The sequence below is a fragment of the Panthera uncia genome, unplaced genomic scaffold (genome assembly GCF_023721935.1).
Source record: "Panthera uncia isolate 11264 unplaced genomic scaffold, Puncia_PCG_1.0 HiC_scaffold_1328, whole genome shotgun sequence".
Taxonomy (NCBI): domain Eukaryota; kingdom Metazoa; phylum Chordata; class Mammalia; order Carnivora; family Felidae; genus Panthera; species Panthera uncia.
This window is the reverse complement of record NW_026057951.1, coordinates 74,756-97,000: the sequence shown is the minus strand read 5'-3', so window position 1 is coordinate 97,000 and position 22,245 is coordinate 74,756. Positions and strand designations below refer to the sequence as shown.

General features: G+C 40.9%; 1 protein-coding gene across 6 annotated transcripts in view; it reads left to right on the top strand.

The window, feature by feature from the left end:
- LOC125916939 (dysbindin-like) overlaps positions 1-22,245 on the top strand; it is a 99,746-nt gene that overhangs the window by 24,111 nt on the left and 53,390 nt on the right. For all 6 annotated transcript variants that reach the window (XM_049623185.1, XM_049623186.1, XM_049623187.1 and 3 more), the window contains one exon: positions 15,388-15,410. In XM_049623185.1, the coding sequence (XP_049479142.1) occupies positions 15,388-15,410 (23 nt within the window). The remainder of the gene's footprint in view (positions 1-15,387; positions 15,411-22,245) is intronic.

Genomic DNA, 22,245 nt, shown 5'->3' with positions numbered 1-22,245 from the left:
GTTAATTGATAGTAAATTATATTGATTACACTATAGTAATTACAAACCTGCTAAGCCAATGACCTCTTAATGGCAGGCTATGAATTTATTGGGTTCGTAAATTTGTGATCAAATCTTACGTTTTCTTTCAAAATGAAACCGAAGCTTACGAGTTGGCAAGGAATTCAACAAATTCTTATTTCAAAGCATCAGAGAAGAAATCTTGACGGTTGCACACTTTATACATAGCCACAGGAACAGATGTAGCTAGAATATTTTAACAGGTTATTAGATCCTTGGGTTGACAGTAAATATAGTTTAGGACTGGTTTTTAAGTTCTGCGAGCTTTATTTTGAATAGTGAGTATCTGTTTGCCATCAACATGAGAAACTCATGTTCTGACTTCTTCTTTAAAAATAATACTTCTGTAACTGGTTTGCAGTATGGTTTTCCTGAGCTTTTCCTCCCAGGTGTGTAAATGCGGTTCTGTATATTGGGATTCAGTATACAGATGTTTGCTTTAATAGAAACAGTGAAAACTTGAGTATGTATTTGTGGCTCAGAGTGATCAAGACTAAAAATACAGCCATCTTAAGCAAGGTTAACTGAAATTCAGCCAGACATCATTATGATTATCCTGGGCTTACAAAGAGGTGATCCTTTTTCTGAAGAAGAGATTGGTTATAGCTTGTGCGTTATAATTTACAGGGGCCATAATAACTTTCGGTGTTCTAGAACCAACTTGTTACATTTGGAATAGTTGACATCTTACGTGGCCCGATACCGTTTCGGAGTCTGTCACGTTTCCTCATTGGTTACTCTTTTCTTCAGAGATGCTCTCGGAAGTATGAAGTCCGTTGTCGTTTTAGTCTTCAGGTGAGCGTGGCTACAACGTGGTGGGACCCTTTGCTTTTGTTACTTTTCTGGAATTCTTGGTGGGTTCTGGAGATGCGACAGGCTCAGCAGCCTGTCACTCTGCGTTCAGTGGCAGGAGACACCAGGGCAAAGCAGCCCCTCTCCCCGGTGCCTGTTTCTCTCACCCTCCCGGGCTGCGCTCTCAAGGGTTTACATTGGCCCAGTTTCTCTGTGGTCTCTATTCCCACCTGCCTTCCACCATTCCCAGTCTTTCGTTCTGCCTCAGAAAATTGGCACTGTGATTGTTTCAGAGGGCACGGAGTCATTAGCTACTGGAGGGTCCGATCCTGGATTTAGAAGAGGGGCATTTTCCTCCAACATGAGCAACATTTTCCTTTCTCTCTGGAAGTTTCACGTCAGGCTTTGTTCATGACGGTGTTCATCTTCTTACTGATATCAAAGTGCATTCCTGTCGTAAAATAACACATTACTTCTTTGGGGAGGAGAAGAGAGAAGCTGATACATACCTCTCAAGGATTAATCAGATAAGAATTTATCCCTTGAAAGCAATATTCTGTACTTTTACATAGATTTAAAAACATAGTATCCATTAAAATTATAAACATTGGGCTGACTCAAGGAAAGTTAAAATACTATTTTACCTCATAAGCGAACTTTTAGAAAGAATTATTTATTCATTTAAATGAATGGACAAGAAGCCTGGCACACTAAAGGTAAAATATTAATAGAGGGGGGTGCCTGGGGGGCTCACTTGACCAAGCGTCTGACTCTTGGTTTCAGCTCAGGTCATGATCTCATGGTTCGTGAGATCAAGCCCTGCATCAGGCTCCACTCTGACAGTGCAGAGCCTGCTTGGGATTCTCTCTCTCCCTCTCTCTGCTCCTCTCCTGCTTGTTCTGTCTCTCTCAAATAAACTTTTTAAAAAATGAAAATGTTAATAGAGCAAATTGTATGAAGTTTTATGACTTGAAGACATTAATAGAGACAGAATCCATGATGCACTTTAAATATTTGATCTGTATTTTTTTCTTATTTTTTTAGGTAGCTAAGTCCATTGACAAATAAATCCTTATTTACCTGACTTCTTGAAACTGTCCATTCTTGACTTCTACAATACTAGCATCATAAATTTTCTTCTCTACCCTAGATTAGTTTTCAGTTTTTGTTGCTTTAATGCTGTTATTCTCTTGGATTCTGTTCTTGGTTATTGCCTCCTCCTATTCTGCATACCCTCCCTAGGTAACACCTACCAGATCCTTGGCTCATCTACCACCCAAGTGGTGACCATTAGGAAATCACTGTCTTAGTTTAGGTCTCTCTTCTTACCTTCAAAATCCGTTGCCATCTGGACATCTCTACTTGTATATCTCAACAGATGTCTCAAGAGCAGCCTGCCCCAACTTATATTCCACAGCAAAACTTGACCTTTCCTTGTCTCAATAAGGTATCACCATCTACAGATTTACCCATTCCACAGACATGCAAGTCGTCATAATCTCTTTTTTTTTGTTCTTTTTAGTTAACATATAGTGCAATATTGATTTCAGGACCAGAATTCAGTGATTCATCATTTACGTACAGTACCCGGTGTTCATCACGAGTGCCCTCCTTAATCCCCATCAACCATCTAGCCCATCCCTCACCTACCTCCTCAATCGACCCTCAGTTTGTTCTCTATCATTAAGAGTCTCTTGTGGTTTGTTTTCTCTCTCTCCTCTTTCCCTCCCCCTTTGCCATATTTTCATCTGTTTGTTTCTTAAATTCCGCATATGAGTGAAATCACACGGTATTTGTTTTTCTCTGACTTATTTCACTTAGCATTGTACATTCTAGCTCCACTGGCAAGATTTCATTCTTTTTGATGGCTGACTAATATTCCTGTGTGTGTGTGTGTGTGTGTGTGTATGCATACCACATCTTCTTCATCCATGGACATTTGGGCTCTCTCCATAGTTTGGCTATTATTGATAATGCTGCTATAAACATTGAGATGCATCTATCTCTTTGAATCTGTGTTTTTGTATCCTTTGAGTAAATATTTAATAGTGCAGTTGCTGGGTCGTAGGGTAGTTCTATTTAGTTTTTTGAGGAACCTCCATACTGTTTTCCAGAGTGACTGCACCATCTTTTATTCCAACCAACAGTGCAGAAGGGTTCCCCTTTCTCCGCATCCTTGTCAACACCTGTTGTTTCTTGTGTTGTTAATTTTAGTCAGTTTCACAGGTGTGAGGTGGTATCTCATCATGGTTTTGATTTGTACTTCCCTGATGATGAGTGGTGTTGAGCATATTTTCATGTGTCTGTTAGCCACCTGGACGTCTTCTTTGGAAAAGTGTCTATTCATGTCTTCTGCCCATTTCTTAACTGGGTTGTTTTTTGGGTGTTGAGTTTGATAAATTCTTTATAGATTTCAGATACTGACCCTTTATACAGTGTGTCATTTGCAGATGTCTTCTCCCATTCTGTAGGCTGCCTTTTAGTTTTGGTAATTGTTTCATTTGCTGTGCAGAAACTTTTTATCTTGATGAAGTCCCAATAGTTCATGTTTGCTTTTGTTTTCCTTGTCTTCAGCGACATGTCTAGTAAGAAGTTGCTCCAGCCACGGTCAAAGAGGTTGCTGCCTGTGTTCTCCTCTAGGATTTTGATGATTTCTTGTCTGACATTTAGGTCTTCTATCCATTTTGAATTTATTTTTGTGTATGGTATAAGAAAGTGGTCCAGGTTCATTCTTCTGCATGTCACCGTCCAGTTTTCCCAACACCGTTTGTTGAAGAGACTGTCTTTTTTCCGTTGGATGTTCTTTCCTGCCATGTTGAAGATGAGTTGACCATATAGTTGTGGGTCCATTTCTGGGTTTTCTGTTGTGTTCCATTGATCTATGTGTCTTTTTGTGGCAGTACCATACTACCTTGATGACTACAGCTTTGTAATATAGCTTCAAATCTGGAATCATGATGCCTCCAGTTTTTTATTTTTCAGGATTGCTTTGTCTATTCAGGTCTTTTGTGGTTCCATGCAAACTTTAAGATTGTTAGTTCCAGTTCTTCTGTGAGACATGCTCGTGGTATTTTGATAAGGCTTACATTGGATGTGTAGATTACTTTGGGTAGTATAGACATTTTAGCAGTGTTTGTTCTTCCAGTCCATGAGCATGGAATGCTTTTCCATTTCTTTGTGTCCTCTTCAGATTCTTTCATAAGTGTTCTGTGGTTTTCAGAATATAGCTCTTTTAGCTCTTTTACTTCTTTAGTTAGGTTTATTCCTAGGTATCTTACTGTTTATGGTGCAATTGCAAATGGGATGGATTCCTTGATTTTTTTTTTTCTGCTGCTTCATTAATGGTATATAGAAATGCAACAGGTTGCTGCATGTTGATTTCATATCCCATGACTTTACTGAATTCATGTCTTCTAGCAGTTTTTTGGTGGAGTCTTTTTGGGATTTCTATATAGAGTATCATGTCTGCAAATAGTAGAAGTTTGGCTTCTTCCTTGCCAACTTGAATGCCTTTTATTTCTTTTTGTTGTTTGATGGCTGAGACTAAGACATCTGTACTGTGTTATGTAGTAATGGTGAGAGTGGACATCCTTGTCTTGTTTCTGACTCTAGTGGGAAAGGCTCTCCGTTTTCCCCCCTTGAGGATGATATTATATGGCCTTTAGTGTATGGCCTTTATGATGTTGAGGTATGTTCCAGCTATGCCTATGTTGTTGAGGGTTTTCATCAAGAAAGGATGCTGTATTTTGTCAGATGCTTTGTCTGCATCTATTGAGAGGACCATATGGTTCTTACCCTTTCTTTTATTAATGACAAATCATGTTGATTGATTTGTGAGTATTGAACCAGCCCTGCAGCACAGGAATAAATCCCACTTAATCATGGTGAATAATTCTTTTAATGTACTGTTGAATACAATTTGCTAATATCTTGAGAACTTTTTCATTTATGTTCATCAGGGATCTTGGCCTGTAATTCTCCCTTACACTGGGGTGTTTGTCTGGTTTTGGAATCAAGGTAATGTTGGCTTTTTAGAATGAGTTTGGAAGTTTTCCTTCCATTTCTGTTTTTTGGAACTGTTTGAGAAGAATAGGTACTCACTCTTCTTTAAACGTCTGGTAGAATTCCCCTGGAAAGCCGTCTGGCCCAGGACGATTGTTGAGAGATTTTTGATTACTGATTCGGTTCTGTTTAAATTTTGTTTCTTCCTGTTGTAGTTTTGGTAGTTTGTGAGTTTCTAGAAATTTGTCCATTTCTTCCAGATTGCCCAATTTGTTGGCATATAATTTTTGATAGTATTCTCTTATAATTGTTTGTATTTCTATGGTGTTAGTTGTGATCTCTCCTCTTTGATTCCTGATTTTATCTTTTTTTGGGTCCTTTTCTTTTCTTTTTGATAAGTCTGGCTAGGGGTTTATCAATTTTGTTAATTCTTTCAAAGAATCAGCTCTTTGTTTCATTGGTCTGTTCTACTGTGGAGTTCTTTTTATTTTTATATTGTTTATTTCTGCTCTAATCTTTATTATTTCCCTTCTTCTGCTGGCTTGAGACTGGCTTTAGGTTTTATTTGCTGTTCCTTCTCTAGCTCCTTTAGGTGTAAGGTTTGATTGTGTGTTTGGGACCTTTCTTGCTTCTTGAGATAGGCCTGAACTGCAGTGTACTTTCCTCTTAGGACTGCCTTTGCTGCATCCCAAGGGTTTTGAACTATTGTGTTTTCATTTTTATTTGCTTCCATGTTTTTGTTTTTTTTTTAAATTTGTTCTTTAGTTCCCTGGTTAACCCATTCATTCTTTAGTAGGATGTTCTTCAACCTCCATGTATTTGAGGGCTTTCCAAATTTTTTCTTCAAGTTTTGACTTCAAGTTTCATAGCATTGTGATCTGAAAATATGCCTGGTACGATCTCAGTCTTTTTGTACCTGTTGAGGGCTGATTTGTGATGCAGTATGTCATAGTCCCTCTCTCCCTCTCCTGCCGTCTCCGTTCAGTTCCCAGGCCAACCCAATATTCCTTGACTCTGTTCTTGCCTTTCTGTCTTCACTGGTCCTTTCCAGCCCACATCTGTGCAGCCTCAGTTATAGTGATAGCTTCCTAATTAGTCTGTCTACAGTCATGTCCTTCAGACCATTTTTATTACTGGTATTCCTTTTTTTCCCCCTAAAATACAGATATGATTAAGACTTCTCATCATCTTTGAGGTAAAAGCTAAGTTATGGTGGTATGTTAGGTAACAGTAGCATTTACTGGGTACTGGGTACTGTGCTTAAAAACGGTAGTTTGGGGATGCCTGGGTGGCTTAGTAGGTTGAGTGTCTGACTCTTGATTTTGGCTCAGGTCATTTTCTCATGGTTTGTGAGTTCGAGCCCCACATGGGGCTCTGTGCTGTGTGTGGAAACTGCTTAGGATTCTCTCTCTCCCTCTCTCCTCTCCCTCCCCTGCTAAAAAAAACTTTTAAAAAAACTTTTTTTTAAAATTTTTTATTTATTTTTGAAGGAGAGAGAGGGAGACAGAGTGTGAGCAAGGGAGGGGCAGAGAGAGAGGGAGACACAGAATCCAAAGCAGGCTCCACGCTCTGAGCTGTCAGCACAGAACCTGACGTAGGGCTTGAACTCAACGAACTGTGAGATGACCTGAGAGGAAGTCAGACGCTTAACTGATTGAGGCACCCAGGCGCCCCCCCCCCCTCCCCCCGCCAATAAACATTTTTTAAAAACCTGTAGTCTAGGGGCACCCAGGTGGCTCAGTCAATTAAATGTTCAGCTCTTGATCTCAGCTCAGGTCTTGATCTCAGAGTTGTGAGTTCAAGACCATGTTGGGCTTTGTGCTGGGTGTGAAGCCTACTTAAAAAGGTAAAAAAAAGCTGTAGTCTAAATTAACTCAGAGAATTCTCATAATGATGATCTGAATATGCATACTCTTCTTTTTATCAAGGAAAATCAGACTAAGAGAGCTTAATTTCTTTAAGTGTTTATTTTTGAGAGACAGAGTGTGAGCAGGAGAGGGGCAGAGAAAGAGGGAGACACAGAATCCCAAGCAGGCTCCAGGCTCCCGGCTGTCAGCTCAGAGCCCGATAGGGGGCTCGAACTCACAAACCGTGAGATCGTGACCTGAGCTGAAGTCAGACACCTAACTGATTGAGCCACCCAGGCGCCCCCAGACTAAGAGAGTTGAGATAACTTACCCCGAGCTGCAGAGCCAGAAAGTGGCAAAGCTACACCAGACCAGTGTGTCTCTGACTTAGAAGTCTGTTCATACCCTTTATATTACACCAGCTCCGGGGCCCCTGGGTGGCTCAGTCAGTTGTGAGTGTCTGACTCTGGTTTGGCTCAGGTCAGGGTCCCAGGGTTGTGCTGTAGCCCCATGTTGGGCTTCACGCTCACCGTGGAGCCTGCTTAAGATTCTCTTTCTCTTTCTCTGTCTCTCCCTATTTCTGCCCATCACCCCCTCTCTCCCTCTGTCCCTGTCTCCCACTCGCTCTCCCTCTGTCTCTCTCTAAATAAAATGAAAAAAATATACATCAGATATCAGCTCCACAGAAAGCTATCCACACTGGGATTGGATGCTGTGGAGAATGAAAATAGTCTCGCTTCTCTCCGAGCGTTGACCACCTCAGCTCTCGTGACTGCTAATTTTAAAAATGAGCAAGCGTGGTTTTTCAGTAGTGGTACCACTGGATCGTGAATACATTTGGATGTGAAATGCATGATGTTTTTCTTTAATCCACCTTCTACCCTACCAGCCACAGACTCACCACACCTGTGGGGACATACAGTGTCAGGTGTGTGGCTGGCCGTACAATGCCAAGAAACAGCAGACCACTGCCTCGGCAATAATGAGCGATAGAGTATTCTTTTTTTAGGAAGCTGGGTGGCCACTGTGAATTAAAAAAAAAAAAATCAGTAATACAAAGGTATTGGATTCTTTTTTTTTTTTTAATGTTTATTTTTGAGAGAGAGAGACAGAGCGTGAGTAGGGGAGGGGCAGAGAGAGGGGGAGACACAGAATCCGAAGCAGGCTCCAAGCTGTCAGCACAGAGCCTGACACGGGGCTTGAACTAACGAACTGTGAGATCATGACCTGAGCCGAAGTTGGCCGCTTAACTGACTGAGCCACCCAGGCGTCCCTCACTTACCTTGTAATTTAAAAAATCAAGCCATTAGCTGTCGTGGGTTAGTCACTGAACACTTTTCAGTACATCAGTGAGAATAAAGGTGTTGAACAGACTTTGGAACTCACGAGATGTCTTCTGGGGTGTGTTTACATCCGTGATGATGGCTTTCAAGTTTAGTCTCATCAGTTTCTTTTTTTTTATTTTTATTTTTATTTTATTTATTTATTTTTTTTTCCATCAGTTTCTTAAAAGAGGAATGTGCTTGCATAGAGCTGAGTGGACCCAAATGATACCCCAAACTTCGGGGGGTGTCTCTGAGTTTAATAAATGTGACTCTGGTATCCAGTAGACTTGGTGGTTTACCCCGCTGCTTTCTCTTGGGGCTGAAGTATCTCAGGTCGGTCACAACTTGCACTTACGGAGGCCGTGTGCCCTTGACCTGCATTCTGGGTACCACAGATGGCACGTGCATAGAGTCCCAGAGAGGCGCGGACTTTCTTCCCCAGTGCTGTCACTTGTCAACCGTGTAGCTTTTCATCCTCAAGCCCGCTCTTCCTTACTATATAATATTCCTTCTCCCTATCTCGTCCTTCTTTATCCTGCTTCCTCCACCCTCCTGTGTCCCCCTCCAAATCAGACAGATTTGAATGGAAAACAGGTCTAGGAAAGTAATTTTCCTGTAAGTTTGGGGGGAATTTAATCTACACAAAACTTAGTGCTGCCACCAACCAGCCCATTTCCTAGACCTTCATTATCTTGTTGTGGCAGGGAGGCGGGAGGGAGAATTTTTTAAAATTCTAAATCTTTAATTGCCATTATTCAGGTTCTTTTCAACTTTGGATGCCAATATTGTAGGTTCCTGTCATTTTATTACTTTTTAGGCCGTGCTTTCCCAAAGTAGATAAGTACATAAAACTATATTAATAGCATGATAAATAAGGACTTAGTGCAGTTTTTATGATAAGTTAGCTGCTTTTCAAGAAGTTTCGTTTTACAGATAAAACAAAATGTTTTATGTTGTGTAATGCATCCCCTGGTCAGGATGTGTGTAAGGAGTAAATAACAACAGGGATTTCTAAGATACAGATGGTTTTGAGAAAGTTTACTTCAAGCTAGAAGGCCAACTCTCTTCCTCCCAAGCCTTCCCCCCATCCACCTTCTGCCCTGTCAGCCACAAACCCAGCAAGCCTGTAAGGATGCACATTTTCATAACTGTGGAATGCTGGGACCTGGTGATAATGCAGACCTGGTGATAATGAGTGGTAGGTGGTCCTTTTTGTGAGATCTTTCCTGTGAACAATTAGTTACGGTGGTCGATTCCATCCATCAGCCATAACAAAGGGAAACTTCAAGTCTGTTCTAGAAAAGTATTGGCTGATCGTTCTTAAAAAAAAAAATTACCCCTAAATATTTTCAAATGTGAAGAAAAACGTGAAGAGTTGTACCGCGGTTGGCATTTTGAATGTGATGTCTTGCCATACAGACTCATCGTGTTAGCTTTCTGTCGTGGGTTTGTCCGAGGGGAAGCAGTTTAGTATTTAGAGAAGGTATGCTTCCATCTGTGAGATGATCGTGTTCATGGAGATTATTTATCCAGTGGTTCCAATCTATTAAGTTTGCATCTGTGAGTCTGATTTAGTTGATTTCTATACATATACAGATTTAATACATTTTCTGGAACATTCCATAGATTTATATATTAGTATAATGGTTTGTTTTTTTTTTTTCTTTTTCATTCTGCCCTTGTAACTCAACCCCTGTAGAGAAAATGATTAAATAGCACTATCACCCTTTGGAAATATTATTAGATTTTGAGTCTGGTGTTACTTGTTAAATGTTTTAGTTTCAGGGTTCGTTATGCTGAATTTTATAAAGCGCTTGCTGAACTGAGTAAATTTTAAGATACGGTAAAATCTAGAAGAGTATTTCAATTCTTTCTATTTCTGCGACCTTCTGAAAATACTATTAAATTACGAAAAATAAGAGACTCCAATTTTTGGAAATGAAAGTGACAAGTTATTATCAAATGAGATAGTATATGACCAAATGTTTTTATAAAGAATGAAATTCTCTGTAGTTACAGCAAGGGCTTCCTTGAAGAAGCAGATCTTAGTCATTTCGCAGCCACAGTACTTGATAACCTTGATTTTCTGCATGTCGGTTGGGTCTGACCCTGCCCGTGTGCGGTCAGGGTGGTTGAGCCGGGATCTCTGCACATCAGGAGCTCGGCAGTGTAACTGTGGCGTTGATATCTGTACGGAAATAACTGCATCACAAGGCAGCACGTGACGTTTTAGAAAACTGACAGAGTTAAGCCCTATGGGAGCTTGGGTATGAGGCGATCACCAGTTGGGTGTCAGGGATGTCTTTGTGGAAAAGATGAACTTGAGAGCTGTTTTACAGTGATCATTGTTCCATTTCTAGTAGAGTTTGGAGCGTGACCGGGTGTTAAAACGCCTGTTTAACCTCTTCATTTGGTTGACGGGGAGTGTTACGTAATGGCTAGGAGTAACATGTCTGCCATGTTCTCAGTAAATGTTGGCCATCGTCATCGTAGGTACACTCTCCTTCAAAACGCAGTCCGGTCCCCGCGCCTTCAGAAAGCCTTTGCTGCAGACCAACGTGTCTGAGTTGCCTCCTCCTCTTTATTCCTGTAGAAACTTGGCATTACCAGAGTGATACGTTGTAGGACCGATTTCTGTTGTTGCATTATTACTTCTGTGTCTCCTTTGAGGTTATGGAGCATGCATATTCCAAACTTCACATTATTTCTAGTGTCTAAGGCTCGATAAACATTTTGCTGAATGAGTGACTGAACACAACAAAGATTACCTGCCATATAAGAAAAGGGATACAAGGTTGATAACAGTGATCATGGAGAGAAATGGGTGCATTCAGGATATGTTTTGGGATACAAGTGACAAGGTGTCCTGATGGATTGGACGTGAAGAGTGAAGGCATGGATAAACCAAACTTGAGGAATATGGTAATGCCATTAATGGACATGCAGGAGGAGACTGGCGGAAGAATAGGCCGTTGTGTAAATGCTGTCTGAGAAGCCTGGTCTACTTGAGTAGAGGTGTTGAACCGCAGTTGCATATGAGAGAGAACAGATCTGTAAATCAAGAAGTCAGCATACAGATAGTATTTAAGGCTGCGTAGCTGGATGAAATTACCTTGTTAGGGAATGTAAGCGAAAGAGAAAGGGAGCCCCCAACCAGTCTTGCAGTGAGAGTGTAGTGGTCTGGAAGAGGTTGGGGTGGGGGGGGATGGCTAGCAGAAGAATCCAAGGAAGAGAGAGAAACTAGAGGAAACTTTCTCAAGGGATTGCCAGTTGGGTCGAATGCTGCTGAGGGATTCAGATGGAAAGTTAGAAGTGATCTCTGCATTTGGCAACATATGATTGTTGGTGACCTTGACAGTGCAGTGGTGGCGTCTGGAGGCCAGGTTGGAATCTGTCCAAGACTGGGAAGCAAGGATGTACAAATCTGGAAGAGCTAGAGTTTTGAGTAGCCTACTCAGCGGGTGGGAGTCCTGTCTTTCAGCATCGCCAGATTATTTCATCGGATTCCAAACTGAACTCATGCGCTGCCCTCCAAAGTCTGTTCCCCTTCCTGAGTGTTCTGCTCTTAATGAATTCACCTGCCTTCCAGGGGTCCAGGCCGGAACCCGCTGGATGAATGTACTCCTCTCCTCCCTCCGTGGATCCCTGTGGGATCGGTTGCCCAGACTGTTGAGTCTTCTCCGTGGCGTTTTCAAACGGACCTCCTCCTGTTCGTCGCCTTTGCCACTGATGTTGCTCTTCCCAGGCACTAATTAGCTCTTCTTCAAACTCCTCCGATAGTTTCCTGAGCGCTGCCTGCTTTTGTTCTTCCCCTTGTCACTGGATCTATCCGTCACAGCTAGAATGTTCTTCCTAAAGCGCAGCTTTGCTCATGCTATCCTGCTAAAAATAAAACCAGATCCGTTTAGCCTGGCACTCGGAACCCTCTACCTTTTTAACCTTCTCTCCCACTCTTTCCGTTCGCTCAGCCTGCCGTCCTCCAGTGTTTGCTGTTGCCTGAATACAGAGCCTGCATCATGTGGCCTCCATGTCTGCAGTTTCACTGTCGCATCTGCTCGGCCCGCCACGCCTTGCCCTCTCTTCTCTTATGTCTGTTATTTCCAGATGCTTAGTACTGCCGATAAACGTGGACTCCGCCCTAAAAACTAGGAGATTTCAAGGCTTTTTTCAAAGCCACTGCTTTGTCAGTTCTTTATTTGATTTCAATAAATAAAATTTCAATAAAATAAAGATTTTATTCAATAAAATAAAATCTTTACTTGATTTCAGAGCCACTGCTTTGTCAGTTCTTTAAAAGTTCCAGAACACTGGGTCCCTGGGTAGTTCAGTCGGTTAAGCGTCTGACTTAGGCTCGGGTCATGATCTCACGGGTCATGAGTTCGAACCCCGCATCGGGCTCTGTGCTCACAGTGCAGAGCCTGCTTAGGATCCTCTGTCTCCCTCTCTCTCTGCCCCTCCCTTGCTCGTGCTGTCTCTGTCTCTCTCAGAGATGAATAAACATTTTCTAAAAATTTTGTTTTTAATTTTTTTTAATGTTTATTTATTTTTGAGACGGAGAAAGAGCACGGGTGGGGGAGGGGCAGAAAGAGAGGGAGACACAGAATCTGAAACAGGCTGCAGGCTTTGAGCTGTCAGCACAGAGCCCAACGTGGGGCTCGGACCCACAAACCGTGAGATCATGACCTGAGCCGAAGTCGGACGCTTAACCGACTGAGCACCCAGGCGCCGCTCATTGTTAACCAATTTTTAACGAAAGTTCCATTAACACTGATCTTTCCTTTAAACCACACCTATCCTTCCCTTTGCTACCTCGGCCAGTCTTCTTTTTTAGGAAATGGGCACAGGAATGATTTAACGTCTGGAAGGAAGTTTTTTGGAGATTTAACGAACAGTTGTGGGTCATGATAGTCCATAAATAGGGGATGCGTATGCAGCGCGTGCTGCTAGGCTTCTCCCCTTTTCTCTTGACTTTTCTCTTGACGTGAGGAGGCGGCCCAAAGCTGGGGAGGTGAGCATGGGCCTCCTCATGAAGGGCCGCATCCCTCTATCGGGTGGCCACCCATCGATGAAACAGACGTGGGATTATGTGTCTTGTAGCTGTTACCGTTTGGGGATGTGGGGGTGGGGGAGAGAAAGTCTCTGAAATTATTACTCTTGAGTTCTGGCTTTTGAAAACAGAAGGTACCTTATAGGAATTTTGCTCACTGTTACATATTCTAAAAGGTGGAAAGCCAGTGCACTCTGAAGCCTATAGTCAAAGAAAGACTTACTCGTTAGAATATGGAGCTGAGGGCTCTTTCACCTTTTCCACCCATCAGCGGGCTTAGAGAATCGCTCCTGTGAGGGCATCGGTGGGGAGTAAATTGAAGGTGTCTTTGCAAGATGTTCTCTTACATCTTGCCTTTTGGTTACGTATTTTCAGCTTCTTCCCATCATCAGAGGATAAAGTAAGTCTTAGGCATGTTTAACTTGACCTAAATAATCTTTCCAGAATGAAGTGGGACTATGGGCTGAAGGAAAACAATTGCACTTTCTTTTTTTTTTGTTTAAAGACGGGATTGAAAATAACCGTCTTTGTCTTAATGAACTGTGGCACTGGAGCGTTGTTACAAGGAGTCAGTGTGTTTTCAGAAAAGAGGAGGGAGGTGACCATCTGACTTCAGAGCCTTCCCTTGGCTGTGACAAGTGTATTCTGTGTTTGGCCTTCCGGCAGGCAGCTTGCCCGTCCCCTCCACCAGCTGTTAATTGTAGTCAACTATTTTGGAACATGAGGGGTATTGTAATTAGTAGTGTGGAGAGTGGATTTGGGAATTCAGAATATCCCTAGGTTTTAGTAAAGCCCAGAGTGCAAATAAAGATGAACGTCTCCTATTTTGAGGGGATAACAAGCTTTTACTAAATAAATTTACCTCCCCAAATTACTTTTTATTTTTATTGATCATGATGAAAAATATAGTTATGAGATTATGAAGGAAAACCTGAAAAAAACTTGCTATGTCAAAAATGTTCTGTTTTATGATTGTTTATCTGTTTTCTGCTGTTGTGCATTTCCCCAGGAAACTTGGTCTTTCAGGATCCTTAATTGACACTGACAGAATTACAAACCGGACAGTTTCCTGGAGGCTTGGCCCTTTTGTGTCAGGATGAGCTATGGACCGCAGTCCTTTGATATGTGCTTTTCTCTTTCACTTAAAAGGGGAAATAACGGCACCTATTCTGGATGACTTTTAACTAACGGGTCTTAAAAATCTATTATTTAATATTGATCAGTGGAGGGAAAATTGTTAAGTGCTTTTATAAACTGACTCTCATATATATGAGATGGTTCATAGCTGGCATAAAAATACCTTTTTTTTTTTTTTATATAAGTGTTTCAGTGTTTTAATTCTTTAAATTCTGGCAGGATTTTGTTTTAAGCCATTAATAAGGTAATAGCAGAAAAACTGAAAATAGTAGCTTTAGACTAATTGTATTGATAATTTCAGTAACGTATATGTGAACATCCAGAAATACCACTCTGGGCTTTTATTTAGTTAGTTAGTTAATTTATTTATTTGATTTACCTTTTTAAGTAGGCTCCATGCCTGTTGTGGAGCCCAACATGGGACTTGAAGTCAAGACCCTGAGATCATGGCCTGGCTGAGATCAACAGTCGGATGCTTAACCAACTAAGCCCCCCAGGTGCCCCTCTGCGCCTTTGAAGTGTATACATTTTTATTATAGTCTAAGAGCAGTTTCCATTGGGAATAGATGACTTTAAAACCAAAAATACATTTTCTTACCAGACAGAAAAGCCAGACTCTTAAATACAGAAAAGAACAAACTGATGGTTTGTTGCCAGAGGGGAGTTGGGTAGAGAGATAGGTGCAATAAATAAAGGGGATGAAGACGGACAAATTTCCAGTTACAATTTTTTTTGATGTTTGTTAATTTTTGAGAGAGCGAGTGAGCGTGAGCTGAGGAGGGGCAGAGAGAGAGAGGGAGACACAGACTCTGAAGCAGGCTCCAGGCTCTGAGCTGTCAGCACAGAGCCCGATGTGGGGCTTGAATTCATGAACCACGAGATCATGACCTGAGCCGAAGTTGCCACGCTCAACCCAGCAAGCCACCCAGGCACCCCCAGATTTCCAGTTATAGAATAAATAAGTCACAGACATGAAAAGTACAGCATAGGGAATATAGTCAATAATATTGTAATACTGTTGTTTGGGGACAGATGGTGATGGCATTTATTGTGGTGAGCCTTGAGTGATGTGTAGGATTGTGGAATCATTATGTTGCACACCTGAAACTAATATAATGCTGTATGTTAATTATACTTCAAATAAATAAAATTCACATTTTCTTCTTTTTTTCTACAGGAAGGAACTTGAAACCTTCAAAGGTAATTTTGTGTTTAATTCTCCCCTTTAAAGTAAATGAGAGTTAATTGATGTCAGATGTTCTCTCTTGATGAACTCATTCCTTTTTCTCTAAATCAGACAGTTTACATTAAAAAAGTTTGCTCAGTACTGTTTTTGTAAGTTTTATTCAATCACAAGTTGTTCTGATACCCTCTTTGAGCTATAACACATACACTCAGTGAGAGTTTTGCTAATGACCATTGTAAGTAATATGTCAGGATGGCATGGACCTAACTTTGAGGTTGTTGCGAATCGCGGTTGAAGAAGATTCTGGTTTCCCTTGTGAAAGTGTGGGCCACGTGGAGAGGGCATGGTGGTAAAGATAGAGATGTGCTTCTGCAGTTGATCTAATAGTCGCTTGAACCCCCAAGAGGCTCTGAGTGCCGGGTCCTGCTCTGCCGCTGTCTTGTAGCTTCGGGTAAATCTCTTACCTTTTTCAGGCTTAGTTTCTCTGTCTGTAAAATCAGAAGCTCCGCTGAACGGTTTCCTGAGATACCCGAAGCACCCAGCTTTTCATTTTAGGGAACTGGCGAAGCTGAGGCCCTGAAAAAATGACCTGTGGTCACGTTGACCCTTACTGGTCATGGGGCAACAACAGTCACAAAGGAAGAAAACCACAAACTTTCCAGCAGCTCACAGCCCTTCCGATGTGCTGTTTTTTCACTTACCGATTAGCAATTACGTAGTGAAGTCACTATTCTCAGAGAGACTCTTTTCAGTAACTAGGAAGGCTTTGAATTATTGCCCTTTATATTACACATTAAGCTAGTTTTATGCCTATTATATTTCACATATAAGTGAGTATTGACCAAGATTTACTGAATGACTGAAGATTTTGCAGTATATCACTTACCGCTGAATTGTTTATGTGTATGGTCTGTTTGGATGCTTTGGGAAAATAACTAATCTTCAGGATAAAAGGTATAAAGGCTATTCCTGCTGTGACTCTAATTGAACAGACTTGTTTTGGCTGGATTCCTGTTTGACTCTAGTTACAGTAAATGATTGAGTTCGTGGCTGGTGTGTTGAGGGCAATGTTAAATGATGATGTGATATAATGTGTTTATCATGGTTTTCATTATTCCTAATCAATTTGTGCACCGGGACTCATGTATATTATTTTATATCAGTGTTTAAAATAAGATTTGAAATCCTCCTAAAGTGTTCTTTTCCCTCTCATTTAGTTGACTAGCATCTTATATAACATTAGGAGAAGAAAAAAAACCAATCAAGTTAATAGTGAAAGACAGGCAAGAACACAGATGATGCAAAAATGTCAACTTCAGTTCTGTCTCAGTACTGAGGCCTTTTTTCCTTTCTTTCTTTCTTTCTTTCTTTTTTTTTTTTTTTTTGTACGACAACGTTCACAGTGAGAGACCAGACGTTTTCAAAAGGTTCAATAGTGTTACATATTACCCAAGACAATAATTCAGTTTATGCCACAGTATCTTACACACACACACACACACACACACACACACACACACCTGAATATGATATATTTAACAGCACATCTCACCCACCCATAGGCCAATTAAAGCTCTCACATTTGAACAAACTCTAAATTGATTATTGTATCATATCTAGATTTTTTAGTACCAATATTCATTAAAAGTTCTTTCCTATGGAGTGGTTTGCTAATATTTCAAAAGCATGAGGAGCATATAATAAGAAAAAAGAAATGGAACTGCTCTTCAAAGACATTAATGGAAGAAAAAGAAAGAAAAACATACAAACAAATTGTAACAATTTATTTTTCAGACGTTGTCTTTCTTTTTCCTTTATAGGTTACAGGAAAGCAAAATATGTTACTTCCTCTAATGGTCTTATTTAACTCCTGTACTTGTATTTGGAAGCTTTTTTGTAAATAGGTGAGAAGCTCACTTTGGGGAACAAAAACAAAATTAGTAGCCCCCCAAAGTTGGTGGTATAGATCAATGTCATGCAAGTTCTGGATTCTTCTTTCTGTACTCCGTGGATGTTAGTGAGATGAGTGCCCCTCTCACAGGTACCACATGTAGCACATTTCTACAATACTAGAAACTGGTAACTTATTGTTAATTTTTTTTTTTTAATATTGGCAACAGGAAGGTTTTCTGTGTTCCCTGAAGATTACGTTTTTAAAAAACCTTTTGATGATAGTCACTTGAATGTTAAACAATCAAAAAAGGAGGATAGGATCTCAGAAATCTTAATTTTTAATTTTCACTGGGGAAGGCATTCCGTTATCATAAGTATGTGTAGAATAAATAAGTTTTTCACAGTCCTTAAGGACGTACAAAATTTGCCATGAATAGACATGCCTCTCTGTTAGGATTATTTATAATTTTTACATTTTAATTTTTAAAATAGCTCATTGTTCCATGTATAAATCTACAAATCTCTCTTAAGATTTTTAAAGGATTATGTCTAGAAATATTGTGCCGCTTGCCTCCGTAATTCCTGACTTAACGTGGCTTTGCTAGGCAGGCTCGTTCTTCTGCCTTCACTTGGGTGCCTCAAGATTAGGCAGATTAACCAGTTTAACCATCGTTCTCCATGAAATATACCGACCGATGCCCACAGCATGCTGAATCCTCATGGCTGGTAGGCTACTCACCAGTCCACCCAAATGTTTTTATTTCCGCTAGTTGCATTGAATGCTTACCCAGAGTGAGTAGTTTGCTGTTGAACTCATTTATACTTGTACTTGTTTTATAATCTGTAGTTTAATTAAATATCAGAAAAAAAAAAAAAAACGAAACCTCAGTGTTAAGGAGAACTGTTGGTAAGAAAACAAAGTTGACAGCTTTGGAAGACTTAGTATAGGTAAATAGATTTTTTTCAATTGCTACAAAAGGTAAAATTCAAGACAGAAAAGAATTGGGGAAAAATAATAAAAATCCTGAGAGGTTCTGCACACAGATTGTTTCACACATCTTAAATTCCTGCTGTGCTTTTAAAAATACACTGGAAATTTTATTCATTGTAGTATGGATGGCTTATGTGAGAATTTTCAATCAGTGGACCTATCTGTGCTCAAAGAATTCATGAATAGAAGTATGGTTGCATTTTTTTTTACTATGGTTGTATTTTATATTACAGTGTATATGTGTTTTTAATGGATTCCTGTATTATCTGCTTTTTAAAAAATTAAATGACCAACATGGGATCCAGTTGTATCATGTAAGAGGATGTCCATTGTAATCTTCTTAATACAAAATTATCCAGCCTTGTCAGAAATGTGACTGACAGTGTGAAAACATGCCAGGACTTAGGAGTTATCACTATCACAGTGAGTGGATCATCATGAGAACATGTGGGGGAAAGCAGCTAAGGCCAGCCTGATACAGTGATCACAATTATGGCTTAGCGCTGGGAAGCAAAGCCATGAAAGAGCTAGGGCTGGAGTGGGCAAAGATATGAGAGGAAGACTGAGACAATTTAGTGATAAGGAAGGACATAGAGGGGAAAGTTTAAAGAAGTGGTTATCAGTGATTTAAGTACTACAAGGAAGTTGAGCAGAATGGGGAAATCCCATTGGATTTGACAGTGAACAGATTGTCAAATTGGTAATCGGTGACCCGAAAGAGCTATTTGTAAGGGGGAAATCCAGATTGTAAATCAGTAGTGTATGAGAAGTTAGGATATAAAGGTGATGTGAACTCAGCATTCTTCCTTGAATGAAAGGAAAGAAATAAAAAAGTAACGTGAGACAGAATCAGGTCAAGGTCAGGGGAGAAGGTGAAATTGAGATGTTAAGGAGTTGAGTAAGATCCTAGAGAAGATGGAAAGCAGTGATATCCAGATGAATTACCCTTGGGAAGGATCCAGGGATTATCTCTTTCCCTGAAACCTTACAGAAGGAGAGATGCCTGGTAATATGGGGGAAAAGTTGACATGGAGAGAGGAAACAATTTTTTGGAGAATCCATTTAGGGTAAGATGGTCTGAATTTTGTAGGACTAGGCCCAGAAGTAGCAATAAAAACTGAAACAAATACGCTTTAGTGAACACAGGGTTGGGAATTGGGAGGGCGCATATGGTGAATCAGCAGTGCTTGATAATCTTGGAAACTAATGAGAGCAGGGTTAAAATGACTGGCTGTGGAATTCAGGCTGGAAGGGAGAGGCCTGGCTAGACCAGTTAAATAAACAGGATCTGAGGCACGGGGGATGGTGTGCACCATAAAGACGAAGAACAACAAAGCAGTGGTTGAGGTGGATCTTGTGGTCAAAGAAGGAATTTCAGTTTGAGATCTTAGCGGTGGAGCAGGTTCCCAGGGATGATGGCTAATTTGAGTAAAACTAGAAGTCACAAAATTGTAGAGGTTACCTGAATCAGAGAGTTCTGAGACCTTTGGGAGTCTCACGTGTTTGGATGACTCTTCTGGCTTGCAGCCCTTAGCACGTTATAAATCTGGATTATGACAGATAGTAAACTTGGGGAGAGTTTGTTGATTCCATTCAAGAGTTAGCTTAACAGGAGCTCCTGGGGGGCTCAGCCAGTTAAGCGTCCGATTCTTAGTTTCAGCTCAGGTCACGATCTCACAGTTCCTGAGTTCGAGCCCCACACCGGGCTCTGTGCTGACAATGTGGAGCCTGTTTGGGATTCTCTCTCTCCCTCTCTCTCTGCCCCTCCTGTGCACGTGCACGCTCTCTCTCTCTCTCTCTCTCTCAAAATAAATAAATAAACTTAAAAAAGAGTTAGCTTAACATGTGAGGCACAACTGTTCAGCTGCTGTTTGGCAGTATTTAAGTGGGGGAGACTCTGTTTGAATCCTATCATTGTCCTCTGTCCTCAAGGAGCTAAGCCCTGTGGCAACCCTTGCAGGATAGAGAGGCAAATACGTATGCTTAATACAATGCAAAGAATATTATAATAGAAATAAGCACACTAAGGCAGGAATAATGGACTATTTAGAGAGAGGCAGCCACACTTGAGCTGGATCTGAATGAAGAGTACTTACCAGGTCGAAAAGGGTAATAAGGACATTGCAGAAAGAGGAAAGAACAGTTGCAGAGATGTGGAGATGTTTATTTCAAGAACACAAGTGAAGATTTAACTTCTTGTTCAATGAGGGAACTACAAATAATTTGTTAACAGCTAAAGCATATGGTGTGTGGGGCTGAAGTAGTGAGGGACAAAGTGGGGATGTAGGCAGGGAACAAACGATACACAGCCTTAAATGTTATACAAAGGAGGTTAGGCTTTTTCCTTTGGGCTGGGGGTCTCCAAGGAGGGATGTGACCGTGCAGAAGCATGGGAGTGCAGAAGAGAGCTGGAACTTCCCCTTGTTTCTGTTTTACGTCGTCCTTTTAAATTTCCATTTTTGTGTAGGTTATAGAACACACTGGTACAGGAACTCATATCTGTCTTATATAAATGTATGCGTTTGGGGTCCACGTAAAGGTTCTTAACTCATGGTGGAGGTACATGGGCTCAGAGGAGGGAGGGTACTGGTAGGCACAGGGTGGGCCTGGGGGGACCCAAAGGGTTTTCGTTAGGCTGGTAGAATCAGATCTGCATGTGAGAGCAAGCGTTCTGGTATCACATGAAAGATGGGTTGGAAAGAGCAAGTCTCCAGTAAGAGATTCACTGGGAAACTTAAAAGATTTGGATTTGAGGCAGTGGTAGATTGGAGAGAGAGACACAGGAACAAAAAAACTGGGTGGGTGGAATAAAAAGACTTTTCTAACTGTGTAGGGTTCCTCTTAGACTTCTGGCCAGGGCATTTGCACAGGTTACGTGTTTTCCTTCAAGAAATATAATACGGGTCAAAGCAGGTTTGGGAGGGAATGGTAGTGAATTTGGCTGATTTGGGTGGGGGAGAGGGATGTAAAAGTATCAGTTTTGCAGGCAAGTTCCCAATAACCCCATAAAACTTTTTGGTATCCAGTCGATTGAGAAATGATTTTTAAGAACAATCTTATTGAGGTTCGATTTGTATACCACAAAATTTATCCATCTTTAAATGTACAATTCAGTGATTCTTTTTTTTTTTTTTTTTTTAGTGTTTATTTTTGAGACAGAGAGAGACAAAACATGAGTAGGGGAGAAGCAGAGAGAGAGGGAGATACAGAACCCGAACCAGGCTCCAGGCTCCAGGCTCCGAGCTGTCAGCCCAGAACCCAACGTGGGGCTCAAACCTATGAACTGTGAGATCTTGACCTGAGCTGAAGTCGGACACTTAACCGACTGAGCCACCCAGGCACCCCTTGTGAATTTCTTTAAAAAAGGAAGAATGCTGTGATCTGGATAGGGATTGTGTTGAATGTATAGATCAATTTGGCAAGAATTGCTGTTTTAATTTTGAGTCTTCCAATGCATGAACAAGGACTGTGTCTCCCTTTATTTAGATCTTTGATTTTTCTCAGCAGTGTTTTATTTTCCATAAAAGTCTAGGACTTTTGTTAAATTTATCCCTAAATATTTTATTCTTGTTGAGTGAATTCTGTCTTGATCATATTAAATTTGAGGTGTCTGTGAGACATTACAGGTAGAGGTGTCCAATGAGTCATTGGGCCTCGAGAGAGAAAAATCTGAGCTATATTTGGGAGCATATAGGGGAGTTTGGCTGAAGTTGCCCACAGAGAGCCGGCAGAACCCAAAAGAAGATGATCGTGGATAGAAATCTAGGAAGCACTAACATTCACCAGACAAGCACAAGAAGGGAACTTATAATTGACCCGTGGACAACATGGGGGATAGGGGCATCGACCGCCTGCGTGATTGAAAACCTGTGTATGACTTTTGACTCCCCCTTGAAGCCTAACGGACTTCTGTTGATCAGAAGCCTTACCCGTAATATAAATAGTTGCATGTTATATATATTATA